Raw genomic sequence first — 20,156 nt, 5'->3', positions numbered from 1 at the left:
TAAGACTTAGAGTTCTTGAAAGTTCATTGCTTTTCCAGAGAGGTAGTGGTAATGGTGGATGATCTCTCTACACCATCCCTAGCTCTGGCCATTCAGCTTGTGGCTAAAACTGCTGCGGAGGCAGGAATCTGTCCCATGAATTTGGGCAAGAGTCCCTGCTGGGATCTGTCCAAAGGAAACTGACTAATCTTTCTTCTGGTTATTGAAACTTTAATAATGGTGTTATATAGTAGAAAAGGCACTGAACTTAGGTCAGAACTGGGAATAGAACCCAAGTATTGTATTAGTTTCCTCTTCTATCAAATGGGAACAACACTTGTGTTACCTATGAAATCTCTATCTTTTTTTTATCTTAATGAAGGTTTTCTAGCACTAAGTAGATCTTATTCCTTCCAGCCTGGGTTTTTTTTTTTTTTTTTGGACTTAGCAGCCTTTTGAAAGAGCTAGAAGAGCCAGGACAGTTTCTTCTGCTTTGAACTGACTCGTCCTACCTTCACTCATCACTTGTCTACCTTTCCTTTCTAGTTCTTTTTCCCATAACTCCACTGCATCTCAAAGATCAATCTATGTGGCTCAGGCAATTCCTTCTCTTGTTTGGGTGTCCTAATCCTGGTGTTTCATAACTAACATTTTGATGTGCAAGGCAAATTCTGCCCTAGTAAGTCCCATGGTGTCCTCCCTTATACATAAAGTCATAAACATAGCCATTGTAAACATAATCCACATGCTGAATTCTAAAGACTCTCCACAAATAGCAAAATCTTCCAAAATTGAACCATACCTGTGGTGAGTAGAGACAAGTTCTCTCTCAGGCACTAAACAAAAAGGTCACTGATTATGGGTTGTACTGCTGCAGTACTGCTACCTACAGTGCTGGACCGCCAAACCAGAATCGACTATAAGACATTCTAACGTTGGCATTTTGCACACATCCTTCATCCACAATCACTTTTTGGGAGAAGGGTGTATTTTGGCAACACCCAGAAAGCCACACACACCAAGTAATGACATGACAAAGAACAAGGTGAGACAGAGTTTATTTTGTCAGGGCTGTGCAAAGACAAGCTGAGACACTTGCCACAAGTGTACCTGCAGCACCCCCTCCAGTCCAAAAGAGGCACTGCTTCACAGTGATGAGCACTGCAGTTTCTGCATATGTTCAAATGTACTTGTATGTATCATTGGAAAATCACCTCATTTTTGCTCATCAATCAAGTCTCTGAGTTCTGTCCTGTGGGGAACAGTTCTGCATTGTTCTGAAGTCAATCTAAAGGTGAAAACTGGAACTAGGTCTCAAGACAGGCAACGATTTTCTTCACAGCCTCCGGGCTTTTTTTGGGCGGCAACCATTGTGTGGGATGGGGGTATTGTCTGTGATTGAGATGACCTCCAGGCCCCCCATGGTCAACCCCTTGATGGCAGACTGTGAAAACACAAAAGAGACAGTCTGAGTAGAGTGGAACAAGATAAAGAGTGGTATCCTGTATTGTGAAAGAGCTATGAGGGCTTAAACACTAAGTGGGATTATTGGCAAGGACTAGAGGATGGCATGTCCCTTTGGACTCTATTAAGATCTCTTATCCTCAAACCCAATGTCACCAGTGTTTTACCTGTAAGTCCACAATTTAAGCACTGCTGAAGGGCAGCCCTGCTTAGAGGAGCTGAGCAGCTCATAGGAGAAAAGAGTTAGGCTTAGAAAATGAACTTTCCATTTAGACTTTAGTTTTAGATTTCTCCTCACGTTCCTGCTTTCAGCCCTGAAAAGCAAATCCTATTACCAATAACAGGAAAAAAAATGAATACAACCAGACACTTACTAAGCGCCCTGGTCCCAGGCCTTTCACCACCACTCTGACATGGATCACTCCCTTCGCTGTGGCTTTCTAGAGAAGAAACAAGTGGTCAGGTCTCCTACAATTAGTCTAGATCTGTCACCATAGATTATGCATTGCTATATTTGGCCCTGGTATCACTGCCAATTATGGAAAAAGGATAGATAGAGGGCGAATGCTATGATTCTAGACCAGAGGAACATGCGGTAGTGTAGAGGATAACCCAAGCACTCAACATGATATGCAGAGAGGTAAGGGATGAATGAGGGGATAACTAAGGGTGTCAGGGAAGAACTCAAGTTAACGAGTCGCCCTTTCTCAGGGATGATGCTACTTCCTAAGAAATAACAGCACTGCCACCCAGTGGAGATCTCTAAAGAGCCCTCAGACTTCCTCTGAGGTTTGAGAAAATATTGGGTTCTAGACTATGAAGCCAAGTGCTCAGCTTTAAGGATTGTCATAGATAGCCCCTGGCTTTTGAATAGAGGAAACTTTGGTTTTCAAATCAATGATGGCCTAAATCTTTCCTATCACATTGTGTGAAGGAATATGTTTTGTCTCCCTAGACTTCATTAGGAGTGAAAGGCAGAAGGAATTTCTTGCACTAAACTACCAGCTGCCTCCTAACCACCTCCTTGCTAGGGAATATTAGCTGGGTACTGACATATATGATAACATTTTTTGATTTCCGGCTAAGTGGGAATTCTCCACAATGCTAAGACAGTTCTAAGCTAGAAGAAATGACAAGGAGCCCACAAACAGAAAAGTTCTTACCGCTGCTGCAGCAATGCCTGCAGTTTGTGCTGCAATCCCTGTGGCCTTTTTTGCATTTTTGAACCCTTCGGTGCCACAAGAAGTTCTGGCAAGTGGCACATTCTTGGAAGAGACCACCTGGATATGTGTGCTAGGAAAAGCAGATGACAAGCAGATGTCAAAACCATGTCTTCTAATAAGAAGCTCATCTAAAATCACAATAACAGGGGCAGCTAGGTGGCGTAATGAATAGAGCACCTGCCCTGGAGTCAGGAGGACCTGAGTTCAAATCCAGCCTCAGACACTTGACACACTTACTAGCCGTGTGACTTTGGGCAAGTCACAACCCCAATTGCCCTCCAAAAAGCAAATAAATAAATCAATAAATGAATAAACAAATCACAATAATAGCTAGCATTTATGTAGTGCTTGAGATTGCAAAGTGCTTTACAAATATGATCTCATTTCATATTCACAGCAACCCTGGGAATTAGGTCTATTATGCCCATTTTACAGATGAAGAAACTCAAGGCAGATAGATGTTAAGTGACTGTCCTAGGGTCATAAAGCTAATAAGATTCTGAGACATTACCTGAGTTCACGTTTTCCTGACTCCAGGCCCAGTGCTCTATTTACTGTACCACCCTAGCAGTAATTGCTAATGCTAAAGTTTCACTTTTTTTAGACAACAAAGTCAAAGAGTCCTCATGGCAGGAATGTTCAATTAGAGATTGGACAGACATATGGCAAAAGAAGCACATTGTTTCCTCTTGTCACAGATTCCATTTGGCCAATGATTCAAGAATATATATTTTTAAATTCATTCAAGAAATACTTATTGATTTATTATTACAAAGTGCTGAACAGGACAAAAAAAGATGAATTAAGGCACAATCCTTGTGACTCTAATGGCACTTAGAATATAGTATGAAATGACATGTACACAGAATATAAAACAAAGGTTTTTCCAGTCCAGATCTGATTACATCAGTGTATAGAAACTCTTCATTAATGAAAATCAGCACTGGTCTGTCCCTTAAAATCTTAAGAAAGTTAAGTGACTTTCCCATTGCCCCAGTTACAATGTACAATCACAAATAGCCCATCAATTCAATTCTTTTTGATCCAAAGTTGGCTTTCTTTCTACTATGCCATGCTTCTTCTCAAAGTATGAAGTAAACAAATCACGTAAGTTTTGAGTTGGGAGAAATAATTTCTAGTTGGAGATTTCAGGGAAATTTTCATGCAGAAAATTATATTTGAACTGGACTTTTAAAAACAGAATTTCAATAGGTGGTGATGAGAGGTGAGTGGTATTCCAGGCATAAGGAAATGGTGTGAGCAAAGGCACTAAGGTGGGAAAGCATATTTGAGGACTGGCAAATTCTATTTTACTGGAGCATATAAGATGTTTTAGATTAAATAGCTAAACTTATAGTACCCAGTTACATGATGATAAATAGCAGCTAATATTTCAAATAACTTTACAGATACAGATATTACCTTATTTGAGCCTTACACCAATGAGTTAAATGACAGGTTCAGAGAGGGTGACTTGCCTTTGATCACAGAACTAATGTCAGAAGGATTTGAACCCAGATCTTCCTGACTCCAAGTCTACAACTGTATGTGGTGTCAAATATGTGGCTCACAATACTCCCCAGTGTGGTTGAACCAGATTAAAATGTAATTGGGAAATACTTAAAAAAATAAAACTACAAGAAAACATAGATAACATTAATATGTGGTTTTCTAAATCAACATGAAGACCACAGGATCCTTATGTATGGTTTAGTGGCTCCTTTTTCTACTGGACTACTGTATGATGGAAAAAAAAAAGAAAACTAAGTAGAATTTAGATGTAACTGGTAACTGTAGCTGAAAAAATTGGTTAAATCTATTCTCCATTTCACTTTTGTTGTCACGTTACTATTATTATCGAGAAAACATAAATAATAGCCCATGGAGGGGAAAAAATCTCAAGTAAAGGTGTGCATCATTGAGTGGTATATGCAGACAGGCAGCTTCCTTTGCTGGAATGGATAAGCGGTTAGAGGCCATCACTCTTTTAGCACTGCTAGTGCTGACATTTTCCCTACAAACAGTCTTTAGCTGCCTACACTGACCAAATTCAACAGGGACTCGTTTAGCCCTGTTTCACTGACTATGCAGGCATTCTAAGTGACCCTTTTGGGATTTAGTTTAGAGCTAGAAGGATCATTTGAAACTCTCTAGTCAAGATGCCTCATTTTATAGACAAAGAAACACAAGCCCAGAGTGGGGAAGAGACTGGCTCAAAGTCACATAGCAAGGAACAAATGTCAGAATCTGACATTTGTCCTCTGATTCCAAAGCAAGTGCTCTATTCCCCTCTAATACTGATCCCCTCCTCTTGATCTCCAATTTCTATCAAGGGGGTTCCTTCCCTGCTGTCTTCAAAATGCCCAACTCCCTCCCCCCCTTAAAAACCTTTATCAAACCCTAATATCCCCTTTCAAGTTATAATCTGATATACTCCTCTTTTTCTCTTGAAAAGCTGTCTACACTTGCTGTTTCCACTTCCTTTTTTATTTACTCAACCATCTGCAATCTGACCTTTAACCTCACCACTCAAATGAAACCACTCTAATCTTTAAAGTTCCAGGTGATCTTAACTCCCAAATCTGATGGTCTTTTCTCAATCCTAACCCTTCCTGAGGCAGTTGGCACTGCAGACCTCGCTCTTCAAATGGATATCCTCTCCCTTCTGGGATTCCGTGATACTCCTCTCTCCCGGTTCACCTTCTATACATCTGACCACTCCTCAGTCCCTTCTACTGGTAATCATACTCCCCAACTGTGAGTGTTTCTCAAAGTTTTGACCCAGGTCTGTGTCTCTTCTCCCCACCATAGTCTCAGTAACCTCATTAGTTTTCTCAAGTTTAATGATCATTTCTATGCAGATGACTCCCAGATCTATGTATCTAGCTCCAGTCTCTCCCCTGAGCTTCAGTCCTAATGCTACTGATTGCCTATTGGATACTTCAAACTGAATGCAAGAGATGTGGGAAAAGAGGTACACAGATACACTGTGGGAATTACAAAATGGTTCAATCAATTCTGGAAAAATTCTGACAATGTGGCATTGTGGCCTAAAAGCTATTAAACTGTGCATGCTTTTTGATCTAGCAATACCACTACCAGGGCCATACTCCAAAGAGATGAAATAAAGAGGAAAAGAACCTGTAAATACAAAAATTTTCATAGCAGCAATTTTTGTGACTGTGAACAGCTGAAAACTGAGGGAATGCCTATGAACTGGGGAAGAGCTAAACAAATTATAGTATATAAATGTGATAGAATACTACTGTGCTGTAAGAAATGAAGAGGGAGGGAGAAGGACCTGTATGAACAAAAATATTTAGAGCAGCTCTTTTTGTTGTGGCAAAGAACTGGAAATCAAGGGGGTGCCCATCAATTGGGGAATGGCTTAACAAGTTGTGGTATATGAATGTAATGGAATACTACTGTGCTTTAAGAAATGAGGAGCAGACGGATTTCATAACTTGGAGAGACTTATATAAACTGATGCTGAGTGAGGACAGCAGAACCAGAACTTTGTACACAATTACAGACACATCATATGTGTGATGACTAACTTTGATAGGCTGGGCTCCTCTCAGCAATGCAAGGTTATAAGACAATCCAAAAGACTCATAATGGAAAGGGATATCCATATCCAGGGAAAGAACTACAAAGTCTGAATGCAGACTGAAGCAAACTACTTGCTTTCTCTCTTTTTTTGTTTTGTTCTGTTCCTTCTTTCTCGTTTTTTCACTCCATTGGTTATAATCCTTCTTTACAACCTGACTAATATTTAATGTGAAGGTATCTGTAGATCTTATATTTGGTTACATCTCACCATGGAGGGGAGGAGGGAGGAGGAGGGGGAGAGAATTAGAAACTCAAGGGATTATGGAACTGAATGTTGTAAACTAAAAGTAAATAAATGAATTTAAAAAAAAAATGAAGAGGGAGAGTGGCAGGTTTCAGAGAAACCTAGGAAAACTTGTATGAACTGATATAAAAAGTGAAGTTATCAGAACTAGGAGAATAACTTACACTATAAAAATGACATTGTAAAGACAAACAACCTTGAAAGACTTATAAATTGTGTTAACACACTGACCAGTCACAATTCCAGAGGACTTTTATAATGAAACATGCTATGAACCTCTGGATAGGGATGGTAGACTCAAGAATGAAGATTGAAATAAATATCTATGTCTAAATATAGATATATTTTTCAGATATAGCTGATGTGGGGATTTATGTTTGTAACAGGTTTTGTTTTTCTTTCTTTTTCTAATGGGGGCAGGGGAAGGTGGGAGAGACTGCAGACTTGAAAATGAAATAAAATGGAATTAAAAACAAACAAACCCTGAATGTCTTTAAGACATCTTTTTAACATGTTTAAAATAGAACCTTTCCCTCTAAATCTTCTTCTCTTTCACAAATCTGTCAAAGCCATAATCATCTTTCTACTGTCCGAGCTTCCCAATCCTGGTATCACCCTGAACTCCTCACTCTCCCTCATCCTGTCTCTAATTAGTTGTCAAATCCTGCCACTTCTACTTTTATAGTACTTCTCACATCTTATCTTTTTTCTCTATTCACAAAGCTAACATTTTATTTATGGCCCTCATCACCTTTTGCCTGGATTACAAAAACAACTTCCACACTGGTCTCTTGACTTGTTTCTCACCATTCTAGTGGTGCCCAAGTAATTTTACTTAACACAGCATGTGACTTTTTATTTAACCAACTCTAGCAGCTTTCTATTGTCTCTAAAATAAAAACAAACACACAAGTACTGATTAACTTCATTATTTGTGATATATATAATATAGAGACATATATGTATATATTATATATTTATAACTTGTGTACTTGTCTCCCCCATTAAAATGCCAGCACAGTGCAAGCAAACATAGTTTCCTGCATGCCCAGAACCTAAATATTTGTTATTGATCTCAAATTTCATGCTTTTCTAACATTACTTACTACAAAGGAGAGTAAGTATAGGTTCACAGAATTTAGAGCTGTGAAGGACTGTAGAGAAAATCCAGTTTAAGACTCTTATTTTACAAAGAAACTGAGACCCTGAAGAGGTTAACTAATTAACTTAACCAAATTTACAAAGGTAGTGAATTTGAACCTATGATATCTGACTCTGAATTTAATCCTCTTTCTACTATACTGTCTTCTGCAAAGCATTTCTTCTCTCACCTCATTCTATAGCTGAGGAAACCAAGGCCCAGAGAGGTTAAATGACTTGCCCAGGCTCAAAACAGTTAGTGAGTGATAGAGGCAGGATTTGAACTCATGTCTTCCAGACACCTATCACACTGCCACTGCTCAAAACATTTCTGGAACTTCTTAGGTTTTTCACATGTCTTGTAAATTGATGCTTATGACAGTTCAGTCATATTACTTTTTTTCTCCAATAGTATTACCTAGCTTACTTATCCTGCTTATCACCAGACTTGGAACTAAATAACTTTTGGTTATTAAAAAAAAATTCACCTCCAAAGGATATAGGTGTGCTAACAGTGAGGCTATTCAAGAGAAGATGCTATAGGCTCTGAAGCAATTCCAAAAGCACACTGAACAATAGCATCACCATTGAAAGGTTTGGTCTTTCACAATGAATTCTTTGAATGTATTTGAGTTTGGATGTGTAAGAGTCTATTAAAAAAAAAGCAACCCATCTATATTATGATAGCTGCAGTACTTCATATGCACTATATGCATGCATATACATATGTACACCTTATTTTCCTAACTATATAAACTCTCTGGTGGCAAGAGTCTTGTCTGTTTCCTATCATGCTTCCCACAATACTTAGTGCAAGGCTGGACATATAGTAAACACTAAAATATTTACTAATCATGGCAGTACCATTTGACTCTAAACCATCTCCCTCTAGCAGACTATACACTAAAAATTATTCTTCTGAAGTAAAGCAAACAATAATAACAAATTTCTCTCTTCTTGAGCTATACTAACAGCACTTGAGAAAACTACAAAATTGTCAACTTTCATATTATTTGAAGTACACTATAATGAAGTAATTTTGTGATAACATACAGTGGTTCTCTTAAAATAAGTTGAGAAAAGACATAAGGGGTAACAGTGTGCGGAAATGCTCTACTGACTCTTTAGTGATGGGGAAGACACTAACATTAATTGTCTCCAGTAACAGCTTATTTGCAGGAGTAGGCTTTTCAGACCAAGGCTAGAAAGGCACACTCTAGCTTGGGATGTTTCTTCCTTACTTGTTGTATGTTGCTTTAATGTGAGCTATTGGGATTTCTTCATATGTCTTGCCTCCCCATGTCAAGGAACTCTCCTGACCCGGAAGCGGAGGAAAGATGCTATAAAAAAAAAGCAGAAATATATTTGAAGTACTCCTATCTACAAAACCAAGAATAAGTCTGTTAAAAAATATGTGCAAAGACTTTAAAAACTTAATGCTACTATCTGATTCGTTCTCATTGTGCCCCATTGGGAGACAGATAATAAATAATACATCATGAAAAACTGAGACACAGAAAAATAACTTTTTTGATCAAAGTCACATAGTAAACTAGCAGGGGAACCACAAGACATGGCATCACAGATAGATTCTTTTTTTGTAGGGTTTCTTGTTTGGCTAGTTTGTATAACTAGACCCTTGTTTGCAGGGTAGAAGCCGGGGAGGGAGGCCTCTGTTTTGAGGTTTTCATCACCTCCCTCTCTCCTGGCTCTCTTCCTATCTGACTGATCCCTTTGCTGGCTCTGCATCCATTAAGGTGGATGTCACCTAGGTGTGTCCTGGGCCCCCTTCTCTTCTCCCCCCGAGCTGGTTCACTTAGCAATCTCATCAGTTCTCACAGATTCAGTTACTGTCTCTAGGCTGAGGATTTTCAGATCTACTTACCCAGCCCCTAGACTTCCATCTTCTACAAGAAGCCTTTCCCACCCCCCTTAATTCTGGTGCCTTCTCTCTGCAGACCGCTAATTTACCCTGTTTTGTTTCTAGGTAGCTGTTTGCATGCTGCCTCCCTCCTTAGACTGTGAGCTCCAGGGCAGCCTCGGTCTTTCCCCTTTCTTGTAACACCAGTGCTTAGCCCCGTGCCTGGCCCGAAGTAGGGGCTTAACCCTGATTCTGAGGCCAGGACCTGGGAAGGGACCTTGGAGGCCTCTCAGTGACCTCTCCAAGGTCAAAAGGCGATCGCAGGGGCCAGCCCCTGGCGGCCTCTGGCTCTTTTCAGCCTGAGGCCTCTCATTGGTACAGACACAACTGTCCGACTGCTCTTCCCTTACTCAGTGTCCTCTTCAGGGAGGAGGGGATGGCGTTGGGTTTGCAGCTGGGGACAGTGAACAAGAGCGCTCGGGGCAGGCCGCCTGGGGCCGGGGGAGGGCTTTTTTAAAAGGGTCGCTTTGGGCCGGCCTCACCTGAACCTGCTGGGTTTCTGGGCATCCCCAGGCTCTGCCTCTGTTTCCACCTCTCTCTTCTCCACCGCCTCCTGGGGCCTCCGCGCGCCGGTGTGGAGAGCACCGCCAGGAACATTGTCCCGGGAGCTGCGGAGAAGGGAAAGTACGGTGAGCTCTGGCGCGAACCCCCACGCCCCGTACAAGTGAGAACACGCGCTAGGTGCTGGACAAAGCGGAGGCGTGGGTACAGACTGTTCTTACCCCAGGGTGTGGGCCCAGGTCCGCAGGGGTAAGAGACACCGGGCCGCGGTCCTCAGAACTTGCATGGCAGGACAGAGCTCCCGGCCCGGGCGCTCTCGGTGTGGGCGGAGCCCTGCCAGCACCATGTGCAGGGGGGAAGAGGAGAGGGGAGAAAAGAAACTATTGTTTCTTCGTTCTCTGGATGCTAGATTTAGCTACTCAATCTTTAACAACATTCAAAGATCTATGAGCAAAATCACTCTCCAAGTGCTGTCCTCTTTTATAAAAGGCCAGACACACAAAAAACCGCACTGCCCTCCCTCCTTATAGAAATAGTCTTTCCCAAGGGAAAAAGGCAAAACTTTTCGCATCCTTATACACGCGGTGTCTTGTGGGATAAACGCGGCGCCGAAGGTGGCTCTCGGTTGGAAGCGCGGTGCGTTGTGGGGAGGGTAGGAAGATGGCGGCCCCCGTGCGGAGACTATGGTTGTACGGCGCGGAGCTGGGGCTGGGGCGGTGGCCCCCACGGACGCTTTGTGTGGCAGCCCCCGCGAGGGCCTCCGGTACGAGCGCGGCCTCCTCGAGCGGCGGGTCTCCATGGCGCCTGCTGGGGGCGTTGTGCCTGCAGAGGCCTCCGATTGTCTCGCAGCCCCTCACCCCTCAGCAGGTGGAGATGGCCGAGCTGCTGCAGCAGGTAGGGCCCGGCTGCCCCGGGGGCACCTCCGCGCCTGCACCCACGCGGCCCTGGACGTTGCAGCTGGAGGTCCTGGCCCAGAGGCGCATGAGCCGAGTGACCTTGGGCAAGTCACTTATAATCTCTTTCTGGGCCTCAGTTTCCTTTTCTGCAAATTGGCGGTTGTTAAACTAGGCGCCTCTAGAGACATCCCAACTGTAATCCTGGGCAACTCACTCGACCTTATCCGGCCTCAGTTTCTTGATCTGCAAAATGGGGATAATAGTAACATTCACTTCCTAGGGTTGTGGTGAGGCTCAAATGAGTTAACATAGATAAAAGCGCTGTGCAAAGCTTAAAGGAGCTTTATAAATGCTACCAGTTGATGGACCTTATAGTCTCCAAGGCCCTTTTTGATTCTCAAAAGAGGATACCTGCGGAGGAATGACAGATTCTTTTTTTAGACTCTCCTCCCTCCGCACCTTTGCCCAGTAGAATCGCAAGCTTCCTTCAAAGTACCGCCCAAGTGCCACCTTCTGCATGTCCTCCCCTTCCCTCCCGCTTTCAGTGCTCTGTCCCTGCCAAAATATCTTTGTCTGTTTGTGTATGATTTGTATAACTTTGCATATAATTTGCATTTACCTGCAGGTGTACATTTGTACATGTGTTGTTGCCCTGTGGAACTTTAGGCAAGTCACTTGATTGTAAAAGTCGCTCTTTTGTAAGTGGAAACTTCTGTAGTGGGATTACTCTTTCCAGCTATAAAGTCTTGATCCTGTGTAGTATTTTTCATTTAACCAACTTGTGCCAGGAGTATTCTCTCAACCACATTAAAGTGTAAATTTCTTAAGGGATTGTTTCTTTTTTAGTTAGTGTACCCCCTGTTTCTGGAGTACATTATTTTAGACTTACTTAGATGCTTGAGGAATGTTTGTGGAATTGAATGTAGTGGTCCCTGGTGCTGTGGAAAGATCACTCTTTAGCAAGCAGTGAGCCAGTAGACCTGGGCTTTAGAACTAGAAGTGACCTTAGAGATCAGCTAGTTCAACCCCCTCATTTGATGTCTGTGAAATGAAAGTAAACACCCACCCTACCAAGCTACACACTTAGCTCACATTTTAATAGCCTTTAAGGTATACGTTGTGCTTTCCTTGAAACTCTGGAAAGGTCAAGTATCATTATCTTCTTTTATATCTAAAGAATTAAGGCTAAGGGGTGGATAGGTGGCACAGTGAATAGAGCACCGGCCCTGGAGTCAGTAGGACCTGAGTTAAAATCCTGCCTCAGACACGTAACACACACACACCTAGCCATCTGACCTTGGGCAAGTCACTTAACCCCAATTGCCCTCTAAAAAAAAAAAGCAAAAATGAAAAAGATATAAAGAATTAAGGCTATAAGAGAATGTGTGACATTACCAAGTCCATATAACTAGTATTAATTAGACATAGGATTCAAACCTAGGTTTCCAGATTTCAAGTCAGCTGATCTTTCTAATATGTAATGTGATGTTTACAGAAAAAAACGTTCTGACAACTAAAATGTTTAGTAAATGGAATAACAATTCAATAGAGTGCTTTAAAATTTGTAAAGCTCTTTTTCCTTACTGGAACTTTTTGGGGGTAGTATTATAAGAATTGTTTCTGTTTTACAGAGGAGGAAGTTGAGGCTAAAAGAGGTGAAAAGTTTTATGCCCAGGTAGTCAATGTCAGAGTTGGGATTGGAACCCAGGCCTCACATGACTCCTAGTGCAGCACTCTTTGTACAATACCAGACTGCTTTTATGATATTGTAACATCAAGACTTTGGAAGTGAGCCTTTCAGGGACCATACCCTACATTACTGGGGCTGTTTAACTTTCTTCTTTTTTTTCTTTTTGGAGGGGGGAAGGCAGGACAATTGGGGTTAAGTGACTTGCCCAAGGTCACATGGCTAATAAGTGTTAAGTGTCTGAGGCTGGATTTGAACTCGGGTCCTCCTGACTCCTAGGCCGGTGCTCTTTTCACTGCACCACCTAGCCACCCCCTGTTTAACTTTCTATCAAAACTGTCTCTATGTTCCCGATATCAAAGCTATTTTTCACTAAAATTCCTCAAAAGATTTTGATTACACTTAACTTTTTCTCCTTTGTATTATAGTTACTTATTTACATGTCTTCACTTGCCCATCCCATTTTGTATACCTGTTGTCTAGCACAAGTTAACATTTGATAAATGAATGAGTAAAAGGCATTTATTAGGGGCTTACTGTGAACCAAGCACTGTGCTTAGAGTTGAGGCTGTAGACAGAAAACAGAGATAGTCCCTTCTCTCACAGGGTTTACATTCTAATGGACAAGCACACACAGAAACATTCAGCCACAGGTATATATGGAAAAGCCCAGTGGAGTTTAGAGTCAAGAAAGCAGTAAGTCTAATAGTAATGTATTCTTTAGTATTATTTCCATTGTTGAAACCATTGGCCTCTCCATGTCACTCCATTGTCCTCAATGGATGAATGAATGAAACTTAACTCCTACTCAGAAGCAAAGTGATATCATCTGTTTGACAGAACTGGAACAGGTGCAGTGATGAATGTGTTTGACCTTCATAGGCACAGCACCATGTTAAGTTTTCTGAGTTACTGTGTGCCAGGCACGGGCATAAAAGATGTTGGTTTAGTCAACAAGCATTTTTAAAGAACCTGCTGTGTGTTGGGCACTGCTAAAAACTGGGAGTACAAAGGCAAAAAATGAAATGATCCCTGTTCTCAAGGCAGGGAGCTCATAGTCTGTTGAGAAAGACAACATGTACATGTATTAGTATATACAAAAAAATTAAGGTAAATAAAAGGCAATTCAGGGGGGAAAGTGTTAGCAGTTGGGATTAGGAAAAATTGTGTAGAAGGTGGTTTGGTGCTTGAGCTATGTTTTTTGAAGGAAGAGAGGTATTCATTGAAGGGGAGGTGAGAAAAGAGTACATTCCAAGTATGGAAGATGGCCAGTACAAAGATGGAATGCTATATGAAGGGAATAGAGACCAGTTGGGCTGTACTTCGAATATAGAAAGGAGAGTGATATATAATGATATTGGAAAGATAGATTGGGCCCAAGTTGTGAAGGGCTTTAAAAACCAAGTAGAAGGGTTTATGTTTGAAATTACAGGTCATAGGGAGCCACTGGAATTTATTGAAGAGAAGAGTGATGTTGTCAGATCCGCATAAAGGAAAATCACTTTGACAGCTCTATGGAGGGTGGATTAAAGTAGGAAGGGACTTGAAGTAGGCAGACCAATTTGGAGGCCATTGCAATGAAGTGTTGAGTGTTAGGTTTAGGTAATGATTAAAAGTTGATGGCTGTATGAATAGGGAGAAAGTTATATGTGAGAATTATGAAGGTAAAAATGGCAGGATTTATTAACTCATTGAATATACGGCATGAGGTATAATGAGGATTTGAGGATAACACCAAAGTTCTGAATCTGAGAGACTGGAAGAATGATTATAGAAATAGGATTCATATAATCAAATAGGTTGTTGCCCCAGTTTTTGAATCGAGGAAATGCTTAACCTACCCAGAATTCCTCATCTCCTTTCCCTCACATACACATTTGTGGTCATCACCCTATCCCAGATACTGAGTATAATATAATTCCTGGTCACATTATAGGGTGATATTTCCATATTTGAGCATAATCATCTTTCCAGTATCTTCCTATATTTCTATAGAATACTTTGGTAATTTTCCTGGCTCAAGTGTATTTATCTCATGTCAGAAGTAAAATTTTGGGCCTGTGAGTTGTTCCATAGTTCTTTTTTTTTTTCCTTGTCCATCCTTCCCAGATCGAGGTAGAAAAGAGTCGATATTCAGACCATGAAATTCGTGCTTTGGAAGAAACACGGAGACTGGAGAGGAGGAAAGCTGACATTTATGACTCTGATGATGATGATGATGATGATGAAAAAGACATTTTGTTGGCACAAGATTTGGAAGACACCTGGGAGCAGACATTCTTGCAATTCAAACCTCAACCTCGCGTAACAGGTTCGTGGGTTTGTTTTTTTTTTTGTGTGTGTGTGTGTGGGGGGGGTTAATGAAAAAGGAATGGATTCTGATTCCTAAATTAAGAGTTATGTTTAAATCTCTTATTTTAAGTGATATTTTTGTTATCTATAGTTCTTCCTCAAATCTAGCTTGTATAAAAAACCTTGGTGTAGTCTATAATAGATGTTACCTTTCATTGCATATATATCTTTATGTTTCTTTTCAGAGAGATCTCATTTTAGGTGTAGAGCCTGGATTTGGACTAATATGGCAAATTCCATAAGCATGAAGTGAAAGTATTTGTGGGAATCAATTGATAAGTCTATCACTGATGCTTTCTGTTTCTCTAGAAATCCCCCCTGAAACAAGGAGAGGATGATTCATAGTGTTCTTATTTTTGTGGACCAAGAATTTGAAAGACAGAAATGGTCTGTCATGTCTGAGATCAGTGATGATGTCTAGAATGATAAAATAGTAATATTTTAAAGTGCTGTCAGCACCTCTCTTCAAAAAAGATCAAAGTACTTGACATGACTACTTGAAGGTGGGAGGCCCAGCTCTTTGTTTATTTCTCTCGTTTCTGGTGTCCCTCAGTGACTTTTGTAGCAGAGCTATAAAAAGAGGATAGTTAGAACAAGGACCACATCTTCTCCCCGTACTTCTTAAGTGTCTAATGCAGTTGTGAGAACAAACATTTTAAAGATTGTTTTTGAGCATTGTTGATCTCTTATTTTCTCTGTCCTGGCAAACCACAGTTCTGTTCCTCCTCTGACTTATTTTTTGCCATGGCAGAAGCTGATCAAAAAAATGATAGAACCTCATTGCACAGGAAGTTAGACCAAAACCTGGTATTGTTGGTTAAGGAAAAACTGGGAGATCAGGAAACGTGGATATTACCGCATGCAGAATGGCAGTCTGGGGAGACCCTCCGTGACACTGCTGAGCGGGCCCTTGCTACTCTCTCAAGTAAGTAACCCCCTTCCATTTATGGCTCTTAGTGTCTTGTCTCTGGCTTCCAGTTAAAGAGAGTCAAATCGCTTTCTTAAGGGCTGGTTGTGAGTTGTGTTTTAATAAAATACTTTTAATAAAAGTATTGACTAAGAAAGCCTAGGGAAGGATTGACTTGACGGAATGATATCCTCTTTACACTCTTCCCCGCCCAGATGATTAGATGACAAAAGTTCCTTTCAATTCTCATGTTCTTTGATTCCAGGTCAGTCCTTTGTTCATTTCTGTCTCTCAGTCTCAGTGCTCAGATCATTAAGGTGCTAATTTTTTTTTTATTCTTCTTACATTCCATGAAATGAATCCACAGGACTATTAATTGCTAGCTCACCATGGTTACCACCCTGTTTTTTTCCCAGGGACAGTATCACATACATAACCCAGTCCGTAACTTTGCAGATACAGTCACAAAGACAGCCACAAAGACACTGCCCACCTTTTCTTTTATATAAGAGTTAGCAACTCTTGGCACATATTCTAGAGAAGGCATAGGGCTAATTTTCTTTGGCATGAGGGCTTGTTGCTACTAACATAGTCCCTTCTTAATTTTGTTTTAATGCCTGGTGCCTTTGAGAATCAGATGTTTCTTTGTATTTGAGAGTTAGAATCTGCCATGAAGGAACTCAACTTTACGGTAAAATTTTGTGCCTACTATTTACTTAGCTTCTTGTTCTCCAAGCTCTAAAAGGAAAGGGTCAATACATTTAGCATACCTATTTATAAAAATTTTAGCCTTTATTGCTACTAGATATTAGTAATAATATATTGTAAGTGACTTTCAGTTAAATTTAAAACCTAGGTCTACTGATTCCTTAGCCTAGTGTTTTTTTAGTCACACCGCTGGCTTTTAGTACCAATAGCTGTGTCTCTTAACATTGAATTGAGTAATTCAGTGAGAAGTAGTATGCTTTCAGACATTTGTAATAAGAGTCATGGAAACTAATTTCCAGATTGACCCAAGCATTTATCCACAGTGAGATTGCCTTGATTACAACTTTATAGATAAAAATAAGAGGCTTCTTAGAACTATTGAAACAACACACATAACCTATTTGCAGAAGGTATACATTCCCTGCCTTTTTATACAGTTTTTGTCATTTTCTGTGGTCAAATTGAGCCATGTTAGGAAGATGCCTGGAGCCAGGGGGCATCCATAGAGACAAGTCTGTTTATGTGTGTTTTGATTCTGAGATCCAGTAGGTATAAACGTAACTCTAATTTCTGTTTTGTTTCCTTTCAGAAAATAGCGTGGAGGCCAAATTCCTAGGAAACGCACCTTGTGGCTATTACAAGTTTAAGTTTCCTCAGGCTTTTCGGACAGAGAACAACATAGGAGCCAAAGTGTTCTTTTTTAAAGCTTTCCTACAAAGTGGAAATCTCTCCCAAGCCAGGAAGAAGGATGACCATGCTTGGGTCAGCAGGGAGGAGCTGGGTGACTACTTGAAACCAAAATACCTGGCACAGGTTAGGAGATTTTTTATGGACATCTGATGGACACAGTTGTCCTTGGGACAGACATTTGGACTGTGGGCAAGAGGACATGTGACTATTTTGACATGTGTGGATCACCATGAAATAAGCTTAGCATTGACAAATAAACCAGTTTCTTACCTTTGTGTCAGCTTATTTGGAATCTGAGTACTACTGACTGGGCTTTGTAACTGGCTGTTTTGTATGGCAGCTCTCCCCTTTCCCAACCAATAACTAGCTGTGGGGTATACAGGATTTTCCACATAAAGTCCTTTGACTTAATGGACACAAGAAGGGCAGGACAGAAGACTATCTAAAACAGTTACTTGTAGGTGTAGGATATTTGTTAATTTAATTTATGACTCTACAAGCCATAAGCTAGGTAAAGCAGGTTTCACTTCTGTAAAAGTTCCTTGACCAGTGAGGAATCTGGGACTAAATGCAGCTTCTTAGCTGTCCTTGGCATAGAAGTGTTATAACTTAGTGCCATTTGGTAAAGAAACTACTATTTGTTTAGAACTTTGTGTTGGCCAAGTGCCTCATGGCTTGTTTAATATGGATAAACAAGGACTAGAACCAAGACTTTTAGATTTCTGTTCTGGTATACTTGATGGTATACAATCCGATTTGAAGCAGAGAGAGCCCTCCCAACAAGATTGCCCCCAAACAATAATGCCAATAGGAAAATAAAGTAAATACTTTCCTTTATATTTATCCCATTGAAATGAATCCTTAGTCTCAGAATTCATAGATTATGGTAGGACTATTTGCTTTGATACCTAATAGATCCATTATTTCATTGATGAGAGTATGATCTCCAAACTATGGATTGCAATTTGTTCTGCCCTGTTATGTACAATTCTTTTCCATGTGCTTCTGTGGAAAATAAATAATTGGTCATTCTTAGATCTGTGCAATGTACTAGAGGTCTTCTGTTCAGGCTTCTTAGATTTTGTAAATACTGTGAACGGACACTGTGCATCCCTTATCCTTCACTCTTTTTTTTTTCTTTTTGGAGGGGTAAAGGCTGGACAATTAGGGTTAAGTGACTTGCCTAAGGTCACACGTCTAGTAAGTGTTAAGTGTCTGAGGCCAAATTTGAACTCGGGTCCTCCTGACTCCAGGTTTGGTGCCCTATTCACTGCACTACCTAGCCGCCCCTCTTATCCTTCACTCTTACCCTCATGACTAACTTTTTTCCCTTTTTTTTCTTATACATTTCCTGAATAATGTACATTATGGCATTCCTTGATGTTGGTGTCCATTGAAGATATACAAGGCATACCCTCCACATGTCTGTCTTTTTTTTTTTTTAAAGCAATTGGAGTTAAGTAACTTGTTCAAGGTTACACGGCCAGTTATTTCTGGGGGTGGTGCTGAGTATCTGAGGCCAGATTCGATCCCCAGGTCATTCTGACACTGGAGCTGGTGCTCTTACTCACTGAGCCACCTGGCCACTCCTCCATGTCTTTCTATTGAGCTTGGGGTCACTTGAAACTTTAATTCTTTAGATAGTGTGGCATTTCAAGATAGATTATTAGAAGAGTATTTGTGTTTAAAAGGTGGGTTTTTGTGTTGAGGAGCAGTTTGGAATTATTAAAAACGTTGCAATTTCTATTTTTAAAAAAATTTCCTTTAAGACTGAATCTATCCATCTTGCCCAGACTTGAAGTGCAAAGTTCCATCATAGACCCAGTCTCACTATTTATTGGCACAGGAATTTGGACCTGCTTTGTTTCTGACCTGTTTCTAACTTGTTTGCTCCTCCTTGGGCAACTCGGTGTCCCCCTACTTCTAGGGGTTCATTGTTTTAATACCAGACTTAATGTGTATACCCAATCAGCATAGCCCACTACACCTCAGAACTCCAGAGCTCAAGAAATCTGCCAGTTTTAGCTTCCTGGTACCTGTGATTACAGGTGTGCTTCACTGTGCCAGGCCATGACAATTTCCCAAATGCCATCCAGCTCCTTCTCTTCCTTCTAGTTAATTCTAGGCCAAACCTATTGGTTCCTCTGCAGTTCTTGTCACAGATATACATATGTTCATATTGATAAGTTACATCAATACCACTCAAATTGATATTCCAACAGGATGTCCTAATCTGAAAAATAGATTTTTCATCTGTTTAGTTTTTCTTTCACGACCTTTTTTTTTTTAATGCTAGTAACTTGAATAATCATGTATTTCAATGAGTTTACCTTGTGATATCCAGAGTCATGGTGTAGTCAGCACAGTAATATTTGAAGAACCTTATTATCCATAGGGAATCCCCTCTTTCATTTGGACTCTGCATATGACATCCTCTGTGACAGTTGTGAATAAATTATAACACAGCTACAAGCATCATTATCACCCTGTCTGAATCCTCTGCCATGCCATCTTCCTCATTGACTTCAGCACTTGGCTTACAATCTTTCAACCCTTCCTATATATCCTTGGTGACTTCTGTATTCTTACATTAACCTCACCTGCCATAACTTTCATATCCACTTTACTTCAGCTACCCATAGGAAGGACCATACCTTAAAATCAGTCTATTATGTAAAATGATTCCATCTCTAAGATTCTGACAAACTGATCCTGCCTCTCTGGTCATAGTTCTGCCTTCCACCTTTTCACCTGCTTCATTCCCCAGTCTTCTCTTCCTCCTCCCAGTTCATAACCCTTTTTCTGGCTTTTCTTCTTTTCAATCTGGATAGT

General features: G+C 40.6%; 2 protein-coding genes across 3 annotated transcripts; one reads left to right on the top strand and one right to left on the bottom strand.

Annotated features, from left to right (window-relative positions):
* Positions 1 to 1,021: 1,021 nt before the first annotated feature.
* Positions 1,022 to 10,586, bottom strand: MRPS11 (mitochondrial ribosomal protein S11). Of its 2 annotated transcripts, XM_069098552.1 has the most exons (6): positions 10,306 to 10,465; positions 10,066 to 10,191; positions 8,904 to 9,002; positions 2,607 to 2,736; positions 1,818 to 1,883; positions 1,022 to 1,423 (listed from the first exon to the last, which is right to left on the bottom strand). In XM_069098552.1, the coding sequence occupies exons 1-6, from the start codon at positions 10,428 to 10,430 to the stop codon at positions 1,316 to 1,318; spliced, it is 654 nt and encodes a 217-aa protein (XP_068954653.1). In that variant the 5' UTR covers positions 10,431 to 10,465; the 3' UTR covers positions 1,022 to 1,315. The 2 variants fall into 2 exon arrangements, with proteins under 2 accessions (XP_068954653.1, XP_068954654.1); XM_069098553.1 differs by lacking the exon at positions 1,818 to 1,883 and having other exon boundaries at positions 10,306 to 10,586.
* A 22-nt stretch (positions 10,587 to 10,608) lies between these two features.
* MRPL46 (mitochondrial ribosomal protein L46) lies at positions 10,609 to 17,609 on the top strand. Its single transcript, XM_069098551.1, has 4 exons — positions 10,609 to 10,978; positions 14,777 to 14,978; positions 15,771 to 15,944; positions 17,224 to 17,609. Exons 1-4 carry the CDS (start codon positions 10,745 to 10,747, stop codon positions 17,472 to 17,474), a joined length of 861 nt encoding a protein of 286 aa, XP_068954652.1. The 5' UTR covers positions 10,609 to 10,744; the 3' UTR covers positions 17,475 to 17,609.
* The last annotated feature ends 2,547 nt before the right edge of the window (positions 17,610 to 20,156 follow it).

Source organism: Petaurus breviceps, unplaced genomic scaffold (assembly GCF_028583685.1).
Source record: "Petaurus breviceps papuanus isolate PSGF00001 unplaced genomic scaffold, PetGlider_PUasm1.0 37, whole genome shotgun sequence".
NCBI lineage: Eukaryota > Metazoa > Chordata > Mammalia > Diprotodontia > Petauridae > Petaurus > Petaurus breviceps.
The sequence above is the reverse complement of the archived record's forward strand: the minus strand, read 5'-3'. Positions and strand labels throughout refer to the sequence as shown.

Coding starts and splice junctions, on each gene's coding strand:
- MRPS11 (XM_069098552.1), bottom strand. CDS start 10,430: ATGGTGCTGGCAGGGCTCCGCCCACACCGAGAGCGCCCGGGCCGGGAG. Junction 10,192..10,305: donor ACCTGGGCCCACACCCTGGG/GTAAGAACAGTC, acceptor CCTTCTCCGCAG/CTCCCGGGACAATGTTCCTG. Junction 1,424..1,817: donor GCCTGGGACCAGGGCGCTTA/GTAAGTGTCTGG, acceptor GTGTTTTCACAG/TCTGCCATCAAGGGGTTGAC.
- MRPL46 (XM_069098551.1), top strand. CDS start 10,745: ATGGCGGCCCCCGTGCGGAGACTATGGTTGTACGGCGCGGAGCTGGGG. Junction 10,979..14,776: donor TGGCCGAGCTGCTGCAGCAG/GTAGGGCCCGGC, acceptor CATCCTTCCCAG/ATCGAGGTAGAAAAGAGTCG. Junction 14,979..15,770: donor ACCTCAACCTCGCGTAACAG/GTTCGTGGGTTT, acceptor TTGCCATGGCAG/AAGCTGATCAAAAAAATGAT.